This window comes from Lontra canadensis, unplaced genomic scaffold, assembly GCF_010015895.1.
Source record: "Lontra canadensis isolate GAN:19392208 unplaced genomic scaffold, GSC_riverotter_1.0 scaffold49, whole genome shotgun sequence".
Lineage (NCBI taxonomy): Eukaryota > Metazoa > Chordata > Mammalia > Carnivora > Mustelidae > Lontra > Lontra canadensis.
The window spans coordinates 13,636,417-13,660,409 of record NW_022631043.1 but is presented as its reverse complement, the minus strand read 5'-3'; the positions used below and the strand labels follow the sequence as shown (position 1 = coordinate 13,660,409).

At 40.6% G+C, this 23,993-nt stretch overlaps 1 protein-coding gene and 1 pseudogene across 2 annotated transcripts in view; one reads left to right on the top strand and one right to left on the bottom strand.

The window, feature by feature from the left end:
- The window catches only part of NSMCE2 (NSE2 (MMS21) homolog, SMC5-SMC6 complex SUMO ligase), a 212,910-nt gene that overhangs the window by 95,798 nt on the left and 93,119 nt on the right, over positions 1-23,993 (top strand). The window contains exon 5 of one of the 2 annotated variants that reach the window (XM_032873550.1): positions 10,215-10,298. The exons of the other annotated variant lie outside the window; for it this stretch is intronic. Coding sequence (XP_032729441.1) covers positions 10,215-10,298 — 84 coding nt within the window. The remainder of the gene's footprint in view (positions 1-10,214; positions 10,299-23,993) is intronic. 2 annotated transcript variants of the gene reach the window in all.
- On the bottom strand, positions 5,537-5,689 carry LOC116877078 (annotated as a pseudogene).

Here is a 23,993-nt window from a genome sequence, read left to right as displayed (position 1 = left end):
ATATATATATATATATATATATATAAACATAGTATAATGGTAAGAGTAGGACTCGAAATAAATACTAAAGTAAAGCCACAGGCAGTGTGCAGGGAGAATACGAAGGAAAAGTGATTAATTCTGATCGGCAGAGTGAAGGGAAGACTTCCTGGAAGAGTTGACATTTGAGCTGGGCCTTGAGACATGGGTAGAATTTCCCTCAGAGAAAGCAGCAAAGGGATGTGAGACTGGGAGTATAGTATAATCAGACCCACAGGCAGCTGGGAGTGTGTTTTGTATTGAAGAAAGCACATGTTCCAGAGGGGCTGGTGTGTAACATGCCAGGCTGGGGTTAGGGAGTAGGGGGTTGGCACGGGGCAGATGTATGGGAATAGGCAGAGGGCAGTGGTAGCATGGGAACCCAGAGCTAGTAGGGTGTCGGACAACTGATGCTCAATTATGTGTTCCTGGCTCTGCGCTAAGTTCTTCTCATCTGTAATCTCATTTTATTTACAAGACAGTTTGTGAGCTATTTATAACACCACTCAGAGATGGAAGTAAAAGTTCAGAAAGCCTCAGTGATTTCCCTCCAAGTCACAAAGCTTCTAAGAGGCAGGACCAAAACTCAAACGTAGGCCTGAAGTTCATGCTTTTTTTTTTTTTTTTAAATTCTATCTACCTAAGTTGAGATAAGAGTATAGAAAGCTCTAAAAACTGTTAGGTGTTTGTGGGCATTGCTGGTTTTTTTGATGAGTGATATTATCTGACTAGCGAAGATATTATCTGACTAGCGGAGCAGAGTGAAGGGTGAGTTGGAAGAAAGATATTGCAAGAAATGAGACAAGATTGACAACCATGACAAATCCAAGCAAGACGTGGCGACTCTGGTGACCAAAATGGCAGTGGGAACAGAGATGCAAACACGGAGAGAAGGGATTTGGAGGGAGGATTTAAGCACTTGGAAAGACTGATGGCCTAGAGGCAATGAGGAGGACGAGATTAGGTCCGTGGTCTCAACTTTTTTTTTTTTTTTTTAAATCACACCTTACTATCACACCTACTAATTACCCCTTAGTAATTAAATACTTTTCAGTGTGTACCCCAGTACAGAAATTTTATTATTTTATTTTTTTACTCTCCTTTCCAGTGATTTTGTTGTGCATATCCATTTTAGAGGTCACTGGAATTAATTAAGAAGAATGGGTGTTCGGGAATGTTGACAGGGAGGAAAAGTTAGCAAATTAGAGTCATTGCGGACACACTGAGTCTGCCGTGCCTAAAGGAGTGCACTCATCTGGAGATGCTTCATATAAAGTTGGAACTGAGTAATAAAGTAAAATCATACCAAGCTAATGTCCTAGGTGAAATTCAGCTTTATCCTCAAAAGAGAGGCCAGTATATATATTTTTCCTAGTTCTTTTTTTTTCATATAAGAATAATTATAGATTAAAGTCAGGAGTCTGTTTTGTATTATTTTTAGCTACATATCTTTTGTTGATTGTCTTAGTGTTTTATCAGTTGATTCTCAACTAAATATTTACAGATTTTTGAAAATGCTATCCTTGGTGGTCTAAATTAAAGAGTTAGTGTTCTTAAAATAACTCTTTTGTATAGTCTAAAACAGGAAAATCTTTTTTTTAAAGCCTTTTATATTGTAATTTATTGGCCTATTCAGACTCCCTTAAATATTCAAAGGTATCAAGCCTAAACATGTCTTCCAAACAAGGAGATTCATTCAAAGATCAGAATGTCTTTATAAATGGTTTATGCTTTTCAGTAACTTTCTCAGAAGTGTGATTCTCATTTCCTTCTGGCTAGTCCTCTGTTACTGAATTAATACCTATAAAGCCTAGCCCCAAATACTTTCCATTTATTAAGACCCTACAGTTATATGATTAAAGGCACAAATGCTGGTTGGTGTTTTGGGGGTGGTTCAGTTCGGTTTGATTTTAATTAAGAATACTATTTTCTCAGCCTTCAGCCAGCAAAATCTTTTATCCTTAATATTCAAAGCCTGTTTCCCTTTGGGGAAGTAGGGATGAAAAACAGCTGTAGTTCCTCTAAATCTCATGTAGTTCAGTTAAGTTTCTTCCTTTTGTCTATTTCCTATTCAACATCAATATCCTTGATAAATATTTATTGACTACCCAATGAATAGTGGTACCATTGTAAGTTGATCATATGCTGATGTAGGAAAGCACCTTTTTTATTGCTTGATGGATAAAAGGCACAAAGAACTTAACGGACTAGGTCAGATTCACAAAGAGTCTTTGGTGCACTTGGGCAAAGAGATTCTCAAAACACATACGTAAAAATGGAAACACTTGGGACTCCTGGGTGGCTCAGTTGGTTAAGCGGCTGCCTTCGGCTCAGGTCATGATCCCAGCATCCTGGGATCGAGTCCCACATCGGGCTCCTTGCTGGGCAGGGAGCCTGCTTCTCCCTCTGCCTCTCCCTGCCACTCTGTATGCTTGTGCTCACTCTCGCTCCCCCCCACTCTCTGACAAATAAATAAATAAAATCTTAAAAAAAAAAATGGAAACACTTCTGTTGGAAGAAATGGCATGGCCGTACCAAGTGCATGGGTTTCCCTGATCTTGCCCCTGTCTTTCTTAGACAGCAGAGGGCAGTAGCATGAGATACTAGTTCTCCTGGAGCCATCTGCTTTTACTAGCTCTTTCCTTCGCTGAGCTCACTACACACCAGGTACAGCTGCCCTGCATGGACAGTAAATATTTGAGGGAGAGGATTAAAGCACCGAACAAAATCCTAGTATAGATGGGCAGTCCATAAAAATGACAGTATCTGATTTTACATTCTAATCCATATAATCCTGGTCTCTTGCTTTTTAAGTCTTCATTCTAGAGCATTTTTGAGAGAGCAGATATTTAGGGCTGTTAGTCATAGAAGATGCCGTATGGTTGCAGGATGTTTGTAGTTGGTTTACAGGTAGAAGCAGCATGAGCCAATCTACAGGAAGTGCTGCGCCACAGTGAGGAATTAGTAAACGTGAATGAATGATTGCTGATGTCTCTTCAGGAAAACAGCTTGTTCCGTAGGTGATCTGGATTCACGTCAATAGCCGCTTTGTATTTGGCTAGCCTAAACCAGCAGTGATTGTAAAAACCAAAGTGACTCAAATATCTCAAGACCTTTGTTCTAGTTCTGTCGCTTTAAAATTGTTAAGTGCTCACAGAGCAAGCACTTGAAAGCTTTTTCTCAGTGCCTGGAACAGAGTTTGTGTTTCCTTTTGTGTTACCTCAGAACTGTGATTATCACTTCTGCACACTGTAGGTCACAACCCGCTAGTGAATAGTGACATCATTGTAAAAGGTTGTGACCAGGATTTTATTGTAAGAGAAAACAGGGTAGATTAGAAAATACCACATGCACCACGCAAACGTTTGTCCATTTAAACTTACGTTCAATATGCTGGGTTGGAAGGTAAAGCGTATCTCTTTGTGCAGGTCATGGTAAAAAAAAAAAAATTTTTTTTTGAAAAACACTTCATTGTAGCACGCATCACATCTTCATGTGATTCTGTTTATAATAATCTGTCCTTTCTACTAGACTGAGCACCTCTTGAAAGAAAGAATCACGTTTTCACATTTTTTTTGTCTTAAAATTCCTAACACCTAGGACAGATCTGCCTGACATATACGAAGTGTTCGGTAAATGTGAAACGAATGAATGAGTGCATGAATGAAAATCACTTATTTCCTCTGAGCCTTATATTTCTTTTTCATAAATTCAAGTGTTACCCACCAGATCTCACAGTTTTATTCTAAAGATCAATTGCGATAATGTATGTGAAATGCTTTATACAAGTGTTAGAAGCACAGTCAGGATTATCATGCAGCATAATTTTTCTTGTTGGGCAGATAAGGCTCAGGAACTCTAGAAATCTTAACTCACTGTTCTCAAGGTGGCATATTCTTTGTTGTTCTTAATAATATTATGATAGGCTTTTTTTAAGCTGTAGAGTTAGAAATTAGTCTTGAAAAATTGGGTGTATGCCTTTTTGAAACTTCTTACTATGAAACATTCAATATACAAAGTAGGTATGGGGAGGAAATCTTTTTCCTCTACCCTTCTAGGTTCTTTTGGTTGGTCTGTTAATTAGATTGACATAATATTAGCAGAAGATTGAAAGGTTTAAATAGGAGAAGAACAAATTTAATTGCATAGGTACAGGAGCCCCACAAAGTCATGAGAGGCTCAGATACAGGCAGTTGAGGCTTACATGCCATCCTGAGCCAAAGAGAAGGTGGCAGGAGTCTGGGGCTTCAAAGGGGAGGAAGACAGTTCACAGGGAGATGGGAAGAGCTGATGTTTGGTAAAGAAATGTTTGTCATACCTTGCAGAGACCATGGGACACAGATAGGACTTTGAACAAGTAGGCTCTGTCAGCTCCCCCCAGCTTATCACACCTAGCTCACACTCTTTGTAGTTACCTCTGGTGATAGTTCTCTTCTGGGAGCAGGCCCTCTATTTAAATTGTTAGAGACAGTTAAGCAGGAGATAAAAACCTCTTCCTGACTCTTCTGGGCCTTGACTGTCTTTGGCTCAAAATAATCCACATGCAATAGTGGCACGTTTCTAGGAGGCTCAGTCTGAAGGCTCAGGAGAAGCGTTCTACCTTCAATGAACAGTTGACTGTTTATAGCCAATTTTGTTTCATATGCGTCCTCTCCTACCTTCCTTTCCCATCTTACCGTGAAAGAATAATGGATTTCTTTTCTTCTCCTCTTCCTCTTCCCCCTCTTTGTTTTTACCTTTTCACGTATATAGAACTTTTTCTTTTTAATTTTTTATTTATTTGGGGGAGAGAGAAAGAATGAGTTCGATGGGGAGAAGCAGAGGATGAAGGAGAGAGATACCCAGGCCGTCTCTCTGCTGAACGTGCAGCCCGATGCAGGGGCTCAATCTCATGAACCTGAGATCATGACCTGAGCCAAAACCAGGAGTTGGATGCCTAACCAACCGAGCCACGCAGGCCCTAAAGTATGTAGAACTTTTAACAGTCTTTTAAATGAGTTATTCTCTGACAGGAACTAGCAGGTAAACAAGATATATTATTTCCCAAGATTTTCATATGATGGTGACCAAGTATATTGCAAAACATGATCACATTCCAGAGTCGTAACTAGTTCTAGAGGCTTAGTTACACAATTGCCAACTCTGTCATCTTCTGCAGAGATGTGACCTTACAGAAAAGTAGAGAATCTGAAGCATGAGCTTTAAGCTTTTTGAATTTTTGTTTTGTATCATGTAATAGTCCTCAAGCCTTTGACCTTTAGCTAGGCGACAAAGTGTATCCAACTGAGACTTCAGGAATACCTTAAAGCTGTAGTAAACTCTGCTAATTTAAGGCTACACTCTACTTTAAGGCTACATAATGTAGACCTCAGAAGTCATAGTCAACTTAGAAGAAAAGAATTTTTAAAACACAGTAAATAAAAATCATTTATGTTATTAATTTTTATTGATCTTTTCTGGTTTCATAATTTTGTGATTCAGGACTTCGTATGATTGAAACACAAATACTTTTAAACTTTAAAGATGTTTAATTTTGCAAATATTTTATGTATGAATTATGTGGAAGTTTTTTTCCTTAAAGTCAAAAGTGGAACTCATTTTCATTTTTAATTAGCAATAATCGCGCCTCGGATAAACCTCATTGGCTACGATACTGCCACTGCGCAAAGCTCATTTTCATTTTTAATATAGTACTGCTAAGTTTTGCAATAAATGAGTAATCTGTGATTTTTCATGTCCCCATTGTCTTGAAGTTTTTAATATATCCTTGATATTTTTTTCCAAAATAAAATAAATGTAAGTGCACTTTTATTTTAAATTATTTCAAGACATAGGGCACCTGGGTGGCTCAGTCTTTAAACGTCTGAGTTCAGCTTAGATCATGATCCCAGGCTCCTGGGATAGAGCCTCGTGTTGGGCTCTCTGCTGAGTAGGGAGCCTGCTTCTCCTTCTCCCACTCCCCCTGCTTGTGTTCCTTCTCTAGCTTTCTCTCTGTCAAGTAAATAAAATCTTAAAAAAATATATAAAAGATTTCAGGACATATTTGTACTAATTTAAGGAGGTTACCCCAAACCCAAGTGGCGAGGGTTGTGGGTTGGGTGTGCCAGCTGGAGGAGGTGAAAGTCACGTGGTCTGAGTATTCTGACTCCAAAGATGTTGTGGATCACAGATCTGGGTAGATTTTTGTCAGGGACATTATCATTCCACCAGTCTCCCTTGCTGGAATCCTAGAAATCATCTCTTCCTCTTTTATTCCCTTCATCTACAAAATAGATCCTTATAGGTTATTTATTTATAAAAATCTCTGGCTTTATCTTTAGCTTTATCTTTAGCTTTTTTAAAGGACCTATTTATTTATTCTAGAGAGGACAGAGGGAGAGGGAGAGAGAACCCTCAAGCAGACTACCCACTGAGCACGGAGCCCAACATGGGGCTCCATCCCAGGAGCCTGGGATCATAATCTGAGCCAAAATCCAGTCGGAATCGACTGAGCTACCCAGGCACCTCTGGCTTTATCTTTCTCATTCCTGTGACCAGGGCATCAGTTCTGATCTTTATGAACATACATCTGGACTATAATAACAGCTGAGAAGAAATGAACTAATACTTTGCGACCAAGCCATTTTATGTACATTTAACCTTTAACAACAAACGTGAGAGGCAGAGCGGTTATCTGCATGTCTCAAGTTGTGAAAACTGGACGAGCTCTTACAGGAGCCCTGTATTGCTAAGGAATCTCCTTGCCCTGAGTCTGTCTGTCCCTGGAGGGCATTCTGTATCAAAATACCATGGTAATCTCTATAAAATGTAACTCTTGCCTAGTAAAAAAAAATAATAATAATAATTGCTGATCCAGCACTTTACAAATTACTAGGGTTTTTTCAAGTTCAATTTCATTCCGCACAAAGTACTCCCTGAGGTTAGTATTATCTTGTGTTACTACCTTGTAAGTAACCTGTAATGACTTCTGTTTCCCATCAGACCAATGATAAAATCTTAATATTGATGGCATTCCACATTTTGCACTGGGGCCCTGCTGTATCCATGTAATCATATCTCTCAGTGTAAACTGGAGTTAATTTTAGCTAGGGGAGCTTCCTTATGGTCCTACCATTCTCATCTCTTAGCCTAACATCTGTTCAGACACAGCTCTTGTCCATGTTACCCTCTTTCCCCTCATCCCTGTCCTCTCAGTGTGAACTCTACCAGCCCTACAAGGCCCATTTCAAGTCCCACCTTTTTGAAGAAGACTTCTCCAATAATTTGTCTTCTTATTTCTTTTTTCTTCTTCATTTCCTTTGTCAGATATGTTTGCCCTTGAATGTAATTTAAAATCTTCTCCCTTAACTATAAAAGTAATACATTGCCTCACGTAAAAATAATATGTAGGATATCTAAAAGTGAAAAGATGACTCCCGGTTTCCCAATCCCAGTTCATAGAAGGAACCACTGTGACATGTCTTTACAGTCATATTTCTGTGTATAAACAAGAATGTGTGTGGGCACATATCCACGCACCTGTTTACACCTGTGCAAGATAGATATAGGTACATCTGTTTTCTAGAGACACCGTCCACGGCTTTCTTTTTTCCACTTGACAATATATCTTGGAAATCTTTCCATGTTTGGCGAGTGGAAGTGATTTCATTTAAGCACATTGCTTTATTGCCTCATATTATTTCATGTCAAATCATTTTACGCATCTGCATTCCTTACCTTCTTTCAAAGAAAGAAACCATCAAACCCTAAAGAGCAGGAGTAACCATATATTCATTCTCATGTCCATTCCTTCGCTCTTCACTCCTCGTGCATTTATTGCATATTTCACTGTTTGCGCTGTGGAAAATTAGGGATGTTCGCTTCTCATAACCCCTAAGGAGCTAGGATACAGTAGGTAAGAACTGAGAAATGACATGGACTTCTGTTACTGGAAATACGGCCCATTCGGTTATTTGAACAATCCTCTTGCTAAAAACCATCCAAACTCTCGAATATGTATAAGAAAACATCCTCAGAGCAGCAAAGGGCAGAAAATCAAAGGAAATCTAAGGAACAGCAAGAGTCCACAGGAAGTTTGAAGAACCAAGCTGCTGTAGCCCGAAGGGCATTTGCCAATGCAGGCGAATTTGAGCTCTGCCTGCCTTATGGGTAGTAAAACTATACAGAAAGCTAAGGAAATGATGAACATAAAATTCAGCATGATGATTGGTTGGGGGCGGTGGATGCAGGGAGTTTCTGGAGTACTCAGAATTTTCTATTTATTGACCTGGGGGCAGCTCTCCAGGGAAATTTAGTTTCTAAACAGCATATTTATTTCATGTAGTTTTCTATATACATGTCATAATTGACAACAAAGAATTAAATGTAGAAGAACAAGTGTAGAACAATATATATAGAACGATCTCCCACGTGTGTCTATTACATAAATGGATGTGTGCATGTGTGTGTATTACATAAATGGGATCCATGATCCATAAATTCTTCATGTTATAGAATAGATAAATTTATGTTTGTATAAGTATGTGTGTTTGGGGCTGCAGGTGTTTGTGTGTGTGTGTGTGTGTGTTTCTTGTACATAGAAAAAAGATCTGGAAGAGTATTCACCAAACTACTGAGGGCAGCCTTGAAAGGTAGAACAGAGATGGGGAAATAGAAAGGATGGATCCTATATTTCGTGCTTCACTGTTAATTTTTTTTTAAGTAATCATCATTATTAGTTGTTTTTTTTTTAAATCAGACTTACTGAAAGATGTGACTTCTGTCTCTGCCCATACGTATAAAAGGTACTCCTGCTGCCATGCTCCATGCCACTTGGCACAGTACCTTTTTTTTTTTTTTTTTTTTTTCCTTAAAACACATGTCTTGTTCCCTCACTAGGCTGGAGCTCCTAAAGGGAACAAGACGGTGTTGGACTTACGTTTCTATTTCTTGTACCTTAAAGAGAGCAAAAGTCTCGAGGCCTCCAGGAAATATAACATTTCCTTAGAGGCTCTTTTGAATGTTATTTTGTACCTGGCACAGCAGTGGGCATAAATTTGGCACAGCAAATACAGGTTGATTTGAATTTAACTGACACTTTGTGGAACCTGTAGGCAGAGGTGGAGTCCACCGTGCGGTGCCCCTTTTGATCTCAGAACGCAGGAAAATGAAAATACTCTCTGAAAATTAAAGTAGGAAATGAACATCAACTAGATTAAATCCAAGAGAGTCAACGTGAACCTAAGAAACAAAGACTCCTTGGACAGTAAGATTTGACTTTAATTAAGGGTACTAGCATCTTAAAAACACGCAAACATATAAAATCTCCATCAGAAGAGCATTTTCTCTGTCTCTAAAACAGAGAAAAAGAAAAGCAATCAATTTGAGTGTTGTGATACCCAACAAAGTACGGTCTGGCCGCTAACACCTGCCAGGCTGAGGCACACATCCAGCCTGCCTGGCAGGTGGCGAACCCTGTCATGGAGAGCTGCAGAACCTCTTGCATTTTGTGCTGGGATCCTGTGTAATTATAACTCCACTTGCTCTGCTTCCATGCCCACCAAGCTTCCCTCTGGTAATTTGCCTTCCCAAGGAGATCATGCACTGTCAGGCTGATGGGCATTCAATAGCCTGATTCTTCTGCTGTTCACTGTAAATAATAAAGTCGCCTTCTTCTTCTTTTTTTTTTTTTTTTAATACATCAGTGTTTTGTGAATTTTGTTAGCATGAGTCTGCATTCCTGGGTCCAGTCAAAGAGATCGGGTATGAGAGTCTGTGAGGTCCATCAAGGTAAATGCTACCTTGAGGGTATCTGTTGGAGCGAACTACTGGATTTCCCAGGTGATGCCCATCCATGATGTCATGCTTCATGCGGCCTTTCCATTCCACACGTCACCAGAATGATTCTGCCCAGAAGTAATCCCTTAAGAGCATCTTCATAACGTGCACATTTCAGCTAGAGAGTACCAATCATAGTATGTCAGTGAGAGTAGACCCTTTTCTTCTGGGTGAGTATTACTTGTTTGGTTTAGCAAATTTCACACCTGTCCAGAGGGATGGAATATATATTGTCAGTGCCACATCATGAGGATCTCTGACAACTCATTTCCAAGTCTGGCTTCTCAGCCTCTTCTGGCTTCACTCTGGCTCTCATCTCATTGTCCACATTGATCCTGGCATCATTCTCAAGTCACTTCCTAATCTGGTCTCTCTTGCAGCAGCAAAACCTAAAGAAGATGGAGGACACAATGAGGTCGACAAGATTAAGGATAAGGATGCAAGTAGAGCAGGCAATGAACGAGGTTATAGAATTTTTTTCTTCCATTCTCATCTTTCTCTCTCTCCTCAAAACAGCCCCAGGAGCATTTGGAAGGGTTTCATATACCACACATGTGACATGTTCAGCTCATCTATGAATACAACAGAACTTAGACCAGATTTCAATAAATGATTAACAGCAATTTCTTGCTAAGAAGGATATCAGAGTAGATAACAGGGCACAACCCATTACAACTCTTAAGGGAATGTAGGAATTCTAAGTGAATGTTGCCTCAAATATGACAACTGTCAGGTAGGGGGAACTTTACTCAATTGAGTTTTCCCCCTTTCTCCTGTTCTTCCCTTCCACCTCAGCTTCCAGCCAGCATAAGTGACCTCTAAATTTCACCATAAATTTATCAGGAATTTACCCAGAGCAATCTTCAGTGGCCAGTGCTATTTGAAATAATATATTTTTATGAGTAGATTAAAGCCCCACAAAAATTCCAGATAGATTAATGTAGAATCTTAAAAAGAAGTATTTACAGACTTGGTTTTTAAAATGTATTTTTCTTTTAACATTCACGGTTTTGTCCATTTATACAATTGGAGTTCTGCAGCAGAATTAGACACTGTTGGATTATTAGTATGTGTCATAAATTCATGAGGCTTCTATCCATGTACATCATGACCAAGCTCTTCTTGTGTGTTGTTAAATGATACGGGGCTGAATTGCTAGACAGGCAGTTGTGGACCATTCCTAATTACCTAGATGCTAATTGAGTAATCAACGAATTCACCAGGCCTTTTGACCCAATTTGCCAAATGGGCTTTCATTTTCTTTGGGTGAAAGATGATGCTAATGAGGACAGGGTCCAGTTTCCATCCCCTTGTAAGCAAGGTTTGTTTCACAGCCAGAGACAACGTAGACAGGAGATCAGTAGCCCCCCTGCGGACTCCACCGTAATGGAAGTTAGGCCCCGTGGTGGTGAAACACAAAGTAATCAAGCCTGTCACCACTCTGATGTACCTGTCCTACGTTTGTGGATTAGTACAGCATCTTAGATAAAAGTGAGCATTTTCTAGAGCAAATCTGGCAGTTTGGTATGTTATATGCTAAAGGAGAGCTTACCAAAAAAAAAAAATAAATAAATAAAGATCATATTCCCATCTTTTATTAAATGTTTAATTACCTGGGGAGAGGATGCACGTGATCAGCATTTATTTAAAAAAAAAAAAAACAACACCCAGAACTACCTGTATTTTTCAGAACTTAACATACATCTTACTGTTTTACTGAAGTGCCTGATAACTTGTCAAGATCCCTCCATACAGGGCAGTACATAAACTGTACTATGAATAAAGGAGTAGAGTGAACCAGGGAAGGAGGGCCACCAAGAAGTGGTGAGGGTTTGACCTCCTCTTCCCGCCCCACCCCTGTCATAAGCCCAGCCCACTGCCTTCCTTTTCCTTTTTCTCTTTCCTTCTGTTGAAGGTCAGAGCCTAGCTAGGGATTCACTAGCCAGAACTGAAAAGACAGCCGAACATCACTGCCTTCCTTTTCCTTTTTCTCTTTCCTTCTGTTGAAGGTCAGAGCCTAGCTAGGGATTCACTAGCCAGAACTGAAAAGACAGCAGAACATCACTTGCCAGAAGTTGAGTAGCGTAATGGCAAGCTGAAGTTTCCAGCTGTCAAAATTAGACAGATGTCCTCAGATCCTGATAGACCCTTTGTATGGAAGCCACCCTTTCACACCCTGACCGCACAAGGACCCTGTGCCAAGTGACTGAAGAGACAGAAGTTCTTCTCTCTCTGTTCTTTCCTGGCATGTTTTTCTTCCGCCCTCCTGCAGCCTTCTGACTGTCTGCCTCTTGTCCCTGTTCGGTAAAAGTTTACCCTAGAGCTCAATGTAATTAGATCAATCCCTGTGTGTCTGTGTGTGTTGTGTGTGTGTATCTACATTTTGTTTTTGTTAGCTTATAATACACTTTAGAATAGCCCTTCCTAGCCAAGCAGTTCTTAACTTTTTAGGGTTGCCTGTTTAGACAGTCTCAAAATTCCCTTCAACAAATGTATATGCACATAAAATGTTGGGTACAATTCTACATTATTCACACACTCCTAATTTCTGTTTATGGATCTCAGCTGGATTCAGAATCCCTCTCCCATGATGGAATTCCAGAGTTCTCTACTTGCATGGTCTCTTGTGGGATTTGAAAATACATTCATTCACCGGATACCCATTAAATGCCTACTCTGTGTCAGGAACCGTGCGGGGCACTGAGATAAGGTGAAAAGGACAGTGGCCCACCCACCAAAATTTCGATTGTAGTTGAGGTGATAGACAAATAAACAGGATTACCATACAACATGGATGCAGCAGTAGGGGAAATATGGGATACTTTGGGGAGCACATCCAATGAATGTTTAATTCAGCTTTGGGACATCAAGAAATTTTCCTTATAGTGATACCTGAGTTATTACTCCAAGTAGAAGGAATGCTGTGTACAAAGTCAAGGGCGTTATCAATTTGTGTGTCATGTTGAGAAATTTGGCTTTGATTTTAAGAAGCCTTAAGTTGAGGGGATAAGGACTGATCTGTGAGGAAAAGTGCTGTAGCCTGGAGAAAATGGGTTGGGAGAAGCAGGACTGGAGGCTGACAGGCTTTGGCAGTAAGCCAAGTAGATAATAATAGTGATTTTAACTAAACTACTGACTATGGATGAAAGAGGATGAGTGGAAAGAAAATGAATTGGAAACCACAGAATTTAGTATTTGACTGCATTCATTCCTTCAACAGGGATTGGTTGTGCTGCTGTGTGTTAGGCGCTCTTCATTCTTTCGCTGGCCACCCTTGAGTCCTTCGATGTGAAGATTCATGATTCCCTTCAGCTAAGTGGTGGGGAACGTGTGAAGTTTCATATGTAAGCTCAGGTTACCATCTTGAACCCAAAGCCTATCCAGTACATCCTGATGAATGATAGCGAAGTAGACAAGACACCATCTCTGTCCTCAAGCCCAGCGGTGATGACTTCCAGGCTTCTGGAGTGGACGGCTCAGGGGATGATGGTGCCGTTTGCCAGAGACGGAACAGCTGTGGCTCAGAACGAAGTGCTTCTTTAGGCTGTAAATGCCGTTCCAGAAATTTCAGGCTATCCCTGTAGGTGAGAATCACTGTGCTTAATGACAGATGTTGCTGATGGCAGAAAGTTTGTATAGAAACAGTATTTGGGGAGGGGCTGAAGAAGCACCGATAGAAAGGATACTTGGAGCCAGAAAGAGGATGTTGAATGAGAGGAGGGGCTGAGATTTGGACCTGGAAAAACCACAGAGGAAGAAGAGGAATCTGATGAGAAAGCCAAAGAGTATAAAGAAAGTAAAAGATGTCCCAAGATGGAGCCCGAGGGTCAAAAGGGAGGAGTAGCAGTGTGGCAGCCGCGGCCGGCCTCAGGATGTCCTGGGTAGGCTTCTGGTTCGAGATGGTAGCCTGAGCGGACATACTCAGCCTCCCACGTTCACCAACGCTTTGGCTAAAGGGAATCATGAATCTTCACAGCAAAGGGCTCAGAGGTGCTCGCAGAGAATAATGGAGATCAATTTTATGCCACATGAATTCTATCTCAATAAAGCGGTCCTTAACAAAAAGTGATGAAAAATTCTCTTTTGAATATATTCTTACATAATTGTTATACTTAAAAAATGAGTAAACGATAAAAATCCAGATGTGTGGGGATGGGAAAGGGGGGAGTGAGGGAGATGGCCACCAAAGGAGAATTAATTTGTACCCAGTCGCCTACTGACATCGTGTGTGGAACGCGGCGGAGCGGCGCCTTACACGTTGGAGGGAGTGTGCCGTGGTTCACGTTTTACAGTTGGCGGAGGTATCATTTCTTGAAAGGGCAGCAAAAAGATCTTCTCTGACATGGAATGGCTTGTGACACATCCCATTCATGTACTTGTCTTGAAAAACAAAAACGCAGAGAGATCTAGAACCAAACAAGTAATGAGAATAAAGAACCCAATAGGGGAGGAAATAAAAATAGGGTATCTTTTTTTTTTTTTTTAAAGATTTTATTTATTTATTTGACAGAGAGAGATCACAAATAGGCAGAGAGGCAGGCAGAGAGAGAGAGAGGAGGAAGCAGGCTTCCCACCAAGGAGAGAGCCCGATGCGGGGCTCGATCCCAGGACACTGGGATCATGACTTGAGCCGAAGGCAGAGGCCTTAACCCTCTGAGCCACCCAGGTGCCCCCAAAATAGGGTATCTTAAATGGTATGGAATTGCTTATGAATAACAGTTGTTATTATAGTAGTAAGCCATAATCCTAACAGTAGGTGAGTCCTCATAAAACTAATATAACAGACCAGTGATAACGGGGACCCACAATTATAAAATGCTTCAACAGTTTGGCAGGCAGCAGGAAGATGAAGGAGCGTGAGGAGGGTTGGCTTCTGTAAAGAAATAGGATGAAGAAATTTTAAGTTAAGCAGTACTAGTGTTGAAATGAGATGAAAAATTTCTTAATTGGCCATGAGTCAGGAGAGAACATCTTAATATGGCTAAGGAGATGGTGGTAAGGAAAAAACAATTAAGAAGCATAAAAAGCAGAGTATAGTTTAAATTAAAACCGAACATATTCATTACCACACAATAACAGCCCGATTCTGGTAGAAGACAAGTATTCAAATTGATTTTTTTTTTAAAAATCCGACCATAATAATTTGATCCAGAGTTACTCCTTACAAACAAAAAACAAACAAACAAAAAAACATATAACCATAGATGCAGAGGGAATTTTTTAAAAATATATTTGAAAAGTAATATCTTTAACCCATGACAATAAATTCAGCCTACAAAATGATTGACCAAAAATAAATTTATAAAAAATTTGGATAATTAAAATTGACAAAATAGGATTAAAAGAAAGGCCTCCCCCAAAGTACAAATCCTAGACATATTTATCAGTAAATTCAGTCAGATCTTAAAGGAGCAGGTATTTCCTGTGCTTTCTAATCTACTTCAAAGCATGAAAAAATATGGAAAATGGTCTTGTTTATTTTATGAAACTAAAATGGCTATGACCAAATTCCGTGTTTTTTCTTTTTCTTCAAAGTTAAGAACACTGTCACTTAAAACTAAATGTATGAAACCTTCAATCAAATATAAGCAAATGAAGTATAGGAGCCTATTGAAAGAAATGGAAAATATGAACATTTGAGACTTGTTTCAATAATGTAGCACTTGCTTATCATTAGAAAATCAGTAATATGGTAATCACGTTGAGGGATCTCAATAGGAAAGCCTTTTCCTTCCTGTGAGCCAAGCAGTACTCTGGTGATCCAGCAGTGAACCCAAGTAACCAACTCCCTTTCTTTGTAACACTTATTTGGGTGGGAGAACAACAATAAATAGATAACTATTATAATAAGCACATATATGATTTTGATGTGTGACAGATTTCAAATCAGTGGGGGAAAAGTTGGCTTATTCCAGAAAAAATTTGGAACCATTGGCTAATGTTTTCTAACACTATTTTAAATCCCAAGCTTCGACTTTATATTAAAATACATTCCAGATGAACTGAGGAGTTTAAATGTTAGAAATTGAAACCAAACTATGGGAAGAAATCAACAGTGACTACTTGTACTACATTATGTTCTGTCAGAGCTTTTCAATCATGTCAGAAGTAAAAGTGCTTGGGAAGATTTATGACCTGAAGGATGATGTTGCTTCGCCTCCGAGACAGTGAGGACAGGAACAGCTACTTCAGACTTGCAAACATTCAACAAAGCTTAGCATGTTGACAAGATTTATTTGAGGGTTTCTTCTGGTAAGAACTGAAATATCCAGGGGTAAGCCCAGCATCATTACTTGATACATAAATCCAGCTGTACCAGCGTTCTGGAACACTTCTGCGTGCTAGATAGCATTCTGAGGCTTTACGTGTAGTACTACAAACCGGCATCTGAGGTAGTGACGGGTAGTCCTTTGCAGACTTTACAGGTAGGGCTCACAGGCACAGAAAGGTCTCTAGCTTGCCCTAGGGCACCCAGCTAATAACTGCCAGAGCCAGGATTCAAACCCCATCTGGTGCCAGAATCCGTTTTCTCAATCCCTAGGCTGGACCAAACATGTCTCTTGATTTTCTGACTTACTAAAGTTCTCAAAAAACTGGTTTCTGAAGATGAATTTAGGGAAGGGAGAAATTTAACTTCATCGGTCCAAAGAATAAATTTGGGTAATAGCTTCCCGCCTCGCAGCTGCAGATCCCCTGGGAGCCTGTGAGGGGCGCTTTTCTCACCTGCATCCAATGTTTGCCAGAATATGTTTTGGGGAGGGTTCTGAATTCAGAGTTTCATTCTGTTGCCAAAATAACTTCCCCAAAAAATCACCCAGAAGAATTTTTGAGTAAAAGATTTCCCTGTTTACCCCAAAACAAACGAGTGGACTTCAAATGCCACTCAGTTTTCATCAAAAAGTGTTAGCAAGGCTGGTTTTTCTCCATTTGTGACCCTGAAAGCAAAGCTCATCAGCTTGACCCGCATTCCGTTCTCTTTCCCACACGGCTGAGGCCAGGGCGCAGAAGATTCTAAGCTAGAGACTCGGTGCTTATCCTGAGCAACACTTTGAAGCAAATTCCCCCCCCCCACCCCAAATCTGCCATTGTTTTAATACTTTAAGTATGGGATTAAAAAAAAATTTATTTAAAGGTGACATGGACTTTAAAAACACTGAGAAACGCTATTTTACACACGTGCATGTATTGGTGTGGGAATGTGAGTATGTTCACAAGATATTTTTCAAAAACAGCACATCTTTCTATATCCTCCCAGATTTTCCTAGCCCACTCATTTTAATTATTCTAAAAAGGACTGGAATGTTATTAGCATCTCATGATACCATTGATTTTCTAGTTATCCTTCTATTTTTAAGTTTAGTATAACTTAAAATGTGGAAATGTTTATAGCATAAAACCTGTATTATTTCCTCATCGAGTGTGAACACTTAATGAAAAATAACCCACTTTTACTTTTTTTTTAACTTTTGTTCTCATAAATTCAGGTTTGTCTGCAATTACAGCTATAATTTCTCCCGATTTTCATTTATTTTGTCATGTCTCTTCCAGACACTTAGTAGTTTCTATGTTTTAAATCAGTCTGAATCCTGATCTTTAAATAAGATTTATGTTGATAGCTGGTAACAGTGTTGATTATAACATTACTATTAGCTTGTGTATACTAGTTATGTATCTATTACAATAAAACAGCATATACCTTTAGGAGCGCCTGGGTGGCTCAGTGGGTTAATAAGCCTCTGCCTTTGGCTCAGGTCATGATCTCAGGGTCCTGGGATCGAGTCCCACAGCGGGCTCTCTGCTCGCTGGGGAGCCTGCTTCCCCCTCTCTCTGCCTGTGATCTCTCTCTCTCTCTGTCAAATGAATAAAAATCTTAAAAAAAGAAAAAATGGTTACCTTTGGTGGTGAGACTACCAATGATTTAAATTTTTATTTATATGTATATTCAAAGTTTTAATAATAAAAATGGTCTATTTCCGTAATTTAAAAGTTTAAATAATTGACAGTGGAGTAAGGTAGTCAGCTCTAGGACAAAATAGATAAAATGTCAGTAGCTATCTTATATACCAGCCATATGTTTAGAAAGTATAATGATGGCAGGGACGACAAAATAGACAAGGAAATAATCTTATTCTCAATAGTAACATAATACATAAAATGCCCAGAAATGAATTTAAGAAATAAATACATCTTTTCAAAAAGCCACCTGGTTTTTCTGAGATGCTTGACACAGTGGGAAATTCTATTATGGGCTTCAGTAGGAAGACGTGATTTTTTTTTTTTTTTTCTCACTACTGCAAAGAGAAGAAAATTCAGTCTTTCACACAGTGGAAGGAATAATAGTTTGCTTAGTAGAACAAGTAGCATTTAGTGCCTGAGTAGATATGGAGCTCAAGGAAGTGCTGGGGACAGTGATATTTTCAAATTTTCAACTTAGGCTGGATAGAAGAGGAGCTCATTAACAAATTCAAGTAATAATAGAACCATTTCTTGAGAGCCTGTTATATAGTAGACAGTGTGATAGTTATTTTCATTAATTAGCTGATTTCACCTTTATCACTATCTGAAAATTATTAACCCTGTTTTTTAGATAAAGAAACTGGCTTTTTAAGCAACAATAAATCAGTTGCCCAAGATCTGAGAGGGGTAAAGTGTCAGAGCTGAGATTTGAACTTTGATGTATAGTCTAAAGGGTTTTTTTGTTGTTTTTGGGTCCCCCCCCCCCACAGAATACTACACTATACCTTTACTACAAGACAAAGACCCCAGAAAGAGAAGCAGGCTTGGGTTAGGACACTGAGTCTGGCTTTTTAACATACTGAGTTTAAGAGATTTTTGTTCGTTTGTTTTACTTTGTACTTTATCTCTGATCTGTTGTAGATTTTCAGTGTCTCAAATGTTATGCTGGGGAAGAAGTAGTAGCTGCATAAACATTGGGTAGGCAGTACAAATCACATTATAAATACACCTCATGGTTTGTATTGTAAAAGCAGCATCCCGTCTAACTTCTCTTTATTATGGAATTGCTACATTAATATTGTGCCCTTCCTCCGGATTGCTTGAAATGAGGTCATATAGGCAGTCTGATTTACAAGGTCATTATTGCATGTAGGAAATTACATTTCCTAAATGTTACACCACACAAGAAGAATCCTGAGGGAAAAAATTCATTCTTTTGGGGAAAACTGATTTTACTTTCTTGGTAAAATGCTACGATGTATTCACTTAATTGACAAATCCCACCAATTGTTTATTTGTTTGTTTATTTTTAGATTATCTTGTGTTTTGGAAGATTCTCAGAAAGCTTAAAGGAGATTAAATATTTTCAGGTCTGTTTAAGTGTGTGCTTCTAAAGCTATAATTAGGTATCTCTCCGAAATCAAGCTAATTTATTATTCCTTTCTTATTTAGTCAAGATTTACCTTTTGGAATTAGGCTTACAGTCTGATCCTTACTGATGTCAAATTATTTCATTTCCTTTGATTTCATATTTACATTTAATAATTCAAACTCCAATACTTCTGTTCACATTCATGATTCAGTCATGTTTAAGGAAGTCTAATAACTAAGGTCTTATGTTTTCATAATTTAATGGCTAGATGCATGTCAGTGCCTGGTATTTGAGTCATCAGTGTGCCACAAGACATTTTACCAAGACATGTGCATCATCAAATAATTAAATTACAACTATTGCTGTGAGTGGGACCCAATTTGCAAAAGCAAATAGTGTCCCCTTTGGAAGAAGAAAATTAACAATACTCATCATTCAGATTCTTTGGTTTACACTTTGTTTTTTATTTAAGATTTTATTTATTTAATAGAGATCACAAGTAGGCAGAGAGGCAGCCAGAGAGAGGAGGAAGCAGGCTCCCTCCTGAGCAGAGAGCTCCGATGTGGGGCTCGATCCCAGGACCCTGAGATCATGTCCTGAGCCGCTGAAGGCAGAGGCTTGAACCCACTGAGCCACCCAGGCGCCCCTCCAGATTCTTTGGTTTAAATAGCTCTGACTTGCTTTTTAAAAAAAGCCAAGTAAGTAAGTAAATAGAATGTATTTCCCATATATAACAAATTCTGAGTCATTGCTATTTTTTTTATAACTGACCCACATAGATTCTTCACTGTATTTTTTATCTATGTGCCCCAGTGTGTGTGTGTGTGTGTGTGTGAGTGTGTGTGTGTGTGTGTGTGTTTGGGTTTTGTTTGGCAGAATGAAGGACTGTAATATGATTAGCTCATAGCTAATATGATAGCTCATAGTTAATATGATTAGCTCATAAAAATCCTCCCTTTTTTGGAAGATTTTATTTATTTGAGGATGGGGGGCTTGCAGCGGGGGTGAAGGGAGAGGGACAAGCAAGCTGCATGCTGAGTGCAGAGCCCACCATGGGGCTCAGTCACAGGACCCTGAGATCATGATCTGAGCCAAACTCTATCAAGAGTCGGATGCTTAACTGACTGAGCCACCAAAGTGCCCCCAAACCCTCCCATTTCTAATGCTGTGTGACTTTAACGCCGATTTCCTTTGGGCCTTAATTCTTTTGCTCATCGATGTGGCTGACTTGTCCAGAATAGGACCTCCGTGGTACAAGTGACTGATGGAGACTGTGAAGTTCTGTGTAGACAGTTTGGCCTGGGAATGAACCCAGTCACTCAGCACATACATGCCATGTCTGTCCTAGAAAAGCTCACATAGTCTAGTAGAGGAAGGTGATGACTTTAAAACATGGCTCCCCAAATTCTTTGACACTGCCATCATTTGATGGGGCTATACCCTCTCCCCTTGATTTCTGGGTTCTGTGCTTGCCTAACAGGAGACTATGATAGAAGTCTATTCAATTTCTACTTAGAAACTGCCAGTTTCTGGGCCCAGGCCTTAAGAAACTCGCAGCTTCCACTTCCTGTGTCTTGGGACACTCGCACTTGGAACTCAGCTACCATGCCGTGGAGAACCTAAACTGCTCAGTGGAAAGACGCAGGCGGAGAGGAACTAACAGCCAGCACCTGCTGGTCAGCACAGGGAATGAGTCATCTTGGAAGTAGATGTTCCAGCCCCGGGAGAGCTGCACCAGCTGACACTGTGTGGAGCAGAGACAAGCCACGCTCGCTGAGCCCTGCCCAAATTGCAGATTCCTGAGCAAAACAAGCGCCTGTTGGGTTAGGCCACCAAGCTTTGTTGCCGGAGTAGTCACATAAACATACGCGACTACAAAAGTAGTCACATACGTAGTAGTTGCATAAACAAGCAGTTTTGAAGCAGTGTAGAATTATGATGGCAAGAGTATGTCCCGGGTCTCACCGGAACCCTGAGAAGAGACAGCTAATCCTTCTGTATCAAGGAAGACTTCCTCAGTGAGACAAGTGAGCTGAGTCTTGAGTAACAGCCAGGAGGAGAGAACAAGAGTGAGGTGTTCTGGGCAGAAGGGACGAGAGTGCTGTCAGGAGCAGAGGCAGGAAGCAGCGTGATGTGCGTGAGGACTCAGGAGCGCTCGAGGGTGGCCACAGCACAAAGCCGGACATAGGAAGGACCGATTGCTGCAATCAGAGAGATTTGCAAAGTTTGAGTCCCAGAGGTCCTTGCGTGCCGAGTGAAGGCATAGGTTGTATTCGGACTGCTTGGTGTTTTTGTCAGGACAAGAAAGGTGCAGCAGTCTGATCACATTTGTGTTTTAGGTCGCTCAGTTGACTGTGGGGAGAGTGGACTTGGAGGGTATTAAAACAGGAAGCGGGAAGACCAGTTAGTCAGGGGACCATTGCAGTCATGCCCGCGAGGATGACAAGGGCCTGAAGTAACTGCGGGGATGGGGAGCAGCAGAAGAAAATACGTTCAAGAAATATGTGGGAGTTAAAAAGGAAAGTATTGAGGAGATAAAAAGAAAATATTGAGTAACGGTGGGGAGAAAGGGTGAAGTGAAGGAAGACTTCGATTTCTAAGTTGGCTGACTTGCTGGGCGTCGGTACCACCAGAAGGGAGCAAAAGAAGAGCACGAGTCAAAAACGAGAGGAGATTTAAGCTACAGGTAAAGAGTTGGGACAAGTATTGTCCCAAAGGTGACAGTTGGAATTATTAGTGGATGAGCTCCCCCAAGAGCAAAATGGGAAGAGGTCAGAGGATAAAACTCTAAGAGTAGCACCCTGACATTTAAAACACAGTCAAAGGAGGAGCCCATAAAAGAAATGGAAAAGAAAGATACAAGAAGTTCCAGGAGAACCAAAAAGGAGTCGTCTCAGTAACCAAATAAGTAGTTTCAAGTAGGCGGTCAATCCTTTGTGTGAAATGTGAAAACCAGGCTGGAAAGAGGCATAGATGAGAAGTCACTTCTGACTTTAGCCAGGCTGGACAAAGCCAGGTCCCAGTGGACGAGTCAGTGGGTGGTTATAGAGGAGACACAGATGATGTAGCTACGGGGCTGGAGACTAGCGGGAGAAGCACAAAGGGCACGAGAAGGTGTGGTACTGGTGATGGCGGTGGTTTTGCGGGGGAGGATTGGAATATATGTAAATGCTTTGATGACCCAAGGAATTCATGGCAGTAGAAGGAGGAGGTCAAAGAGAGAAGAATAAGATGGGATTCATGCAGTAACCACTTGGAGACAAAAGAACAGAGTTAAGAGCAGTTTTTGAGATTGGAGGAATGCAGCGAGGTGGGTACAGATGTCTATAATTTTATAGGAGTAGGGCAGGAAATTGAAGAACAGAGTTGAGGGACCTAGTATTCTTCTGTGAAATAGGAGTCAAGTTTGTCCACTGAGAGAAGGCAGCAAGGCAGGAAGGAATAATAGTTGTATTGAAGAGAGTGATCTATTTTAGAATAATGTTTAGAGAAATGGAAACAAGGACTGGCTTACAATAAGCAAGAGGGATGGTTAGGAGACCCTGAAGGCCCAAATTCATGTTGAAAACCATAGTTTTGTACTGGTAACCGTCTGCATGGTTATTTGATTTTTATCGAGGGGAATGCCCTCACCCCCAACCCGCTCAACCTTAAACCCCTCCCCTTAACTGGCCGCATTGGCATAAGAAGTGGGGGAAAATGTATGGTCTCAACTATGATCTTCGGTTTCCCCAGAGAAGGAAGCAGGGCCTCCAGGAAGAACGAAGTTTTGTAGACAACAATGAGATCGAGCACTCTGGGTAAAGCTGGGGAATGATTCGCTTTGTTGGTTTTTTCCTTTATATATAATGACATCAGGGTTCCCAATGGCAACATAGAAGAGATCTGGAAAGGAATCAAGAATGAGAAAAGCCACAGATGAGAAAATGCCAAGGCGCAAGAAGTTGAGGTAAAGGAGAGAGGTTGGGGGATGTGCGCTGGTGATGTGACTTCCTTTTATTCAGTGGCTGAGCGTGACACAAAGGGAGTTGGCTGGAGGAGAATACCTGACGCGTCTTGTGTGTGAGGCATTGTGGTGAGACGACTGACTGATGGTCCCCACTTTTGGCCTTCTCACAGAGCTTTGGAAGAAGGAAGTGAGAGTCCTGTACCCATCAGGGACAGACTCTTGGAGTTCAGAGCAACGGTGTGGACCCTCGTTGAGATGGGGACTCCCTCTGGGCAAGGGCTGCCACAGGCATTGCAGTGGGGTGCCGGGGGCCTTGGTTGGGCCTCCCCAAGATGGTAGAACTGCAGCCTTTCATTCCTTGCTGCCCTGCTCCTCCCACAAACTTAACAGTAATCATCTTCGTGAAAATAGAGCTTCTGTTAATACAGGCTTTGTAGTTTGTAAATGGGTGCTCTCAACAACTCTGAGAGAAAGACAGGGTACATAATGTTATTACAGTTTACAGACTAGAAAGTGCATCTCTGAGGTTCAGTTCATACTGCTACTAAGTGGCTGAAATGAAAATAGAAATGAGGTTTTGTAACTTTTCTCTCTTTTCGGCAATGCCGGGCTGTAGGCTTGGAGCTAAAGCTAGGCTGTGCTCATCTAAACCAGCCTCCCCTCTTGCAGATGAAACAACGGAGTCAGCAGCCTGGTAAAGTGAAAAAAGAAAAAAAAAACACACACACACAGATACCACAGGTTGGGTGTTCTGGGAAGATGATTCTGAGGTGGAGATTGAGGTGCCGAAGTCCGCTAGGGAGTGCTCTTGGGACCAACACTTGTGGAAGGGAAGGGAAGGAAGCAGGATTGGGCAGGGGGGAGTCAAGCCGATGATCCAGT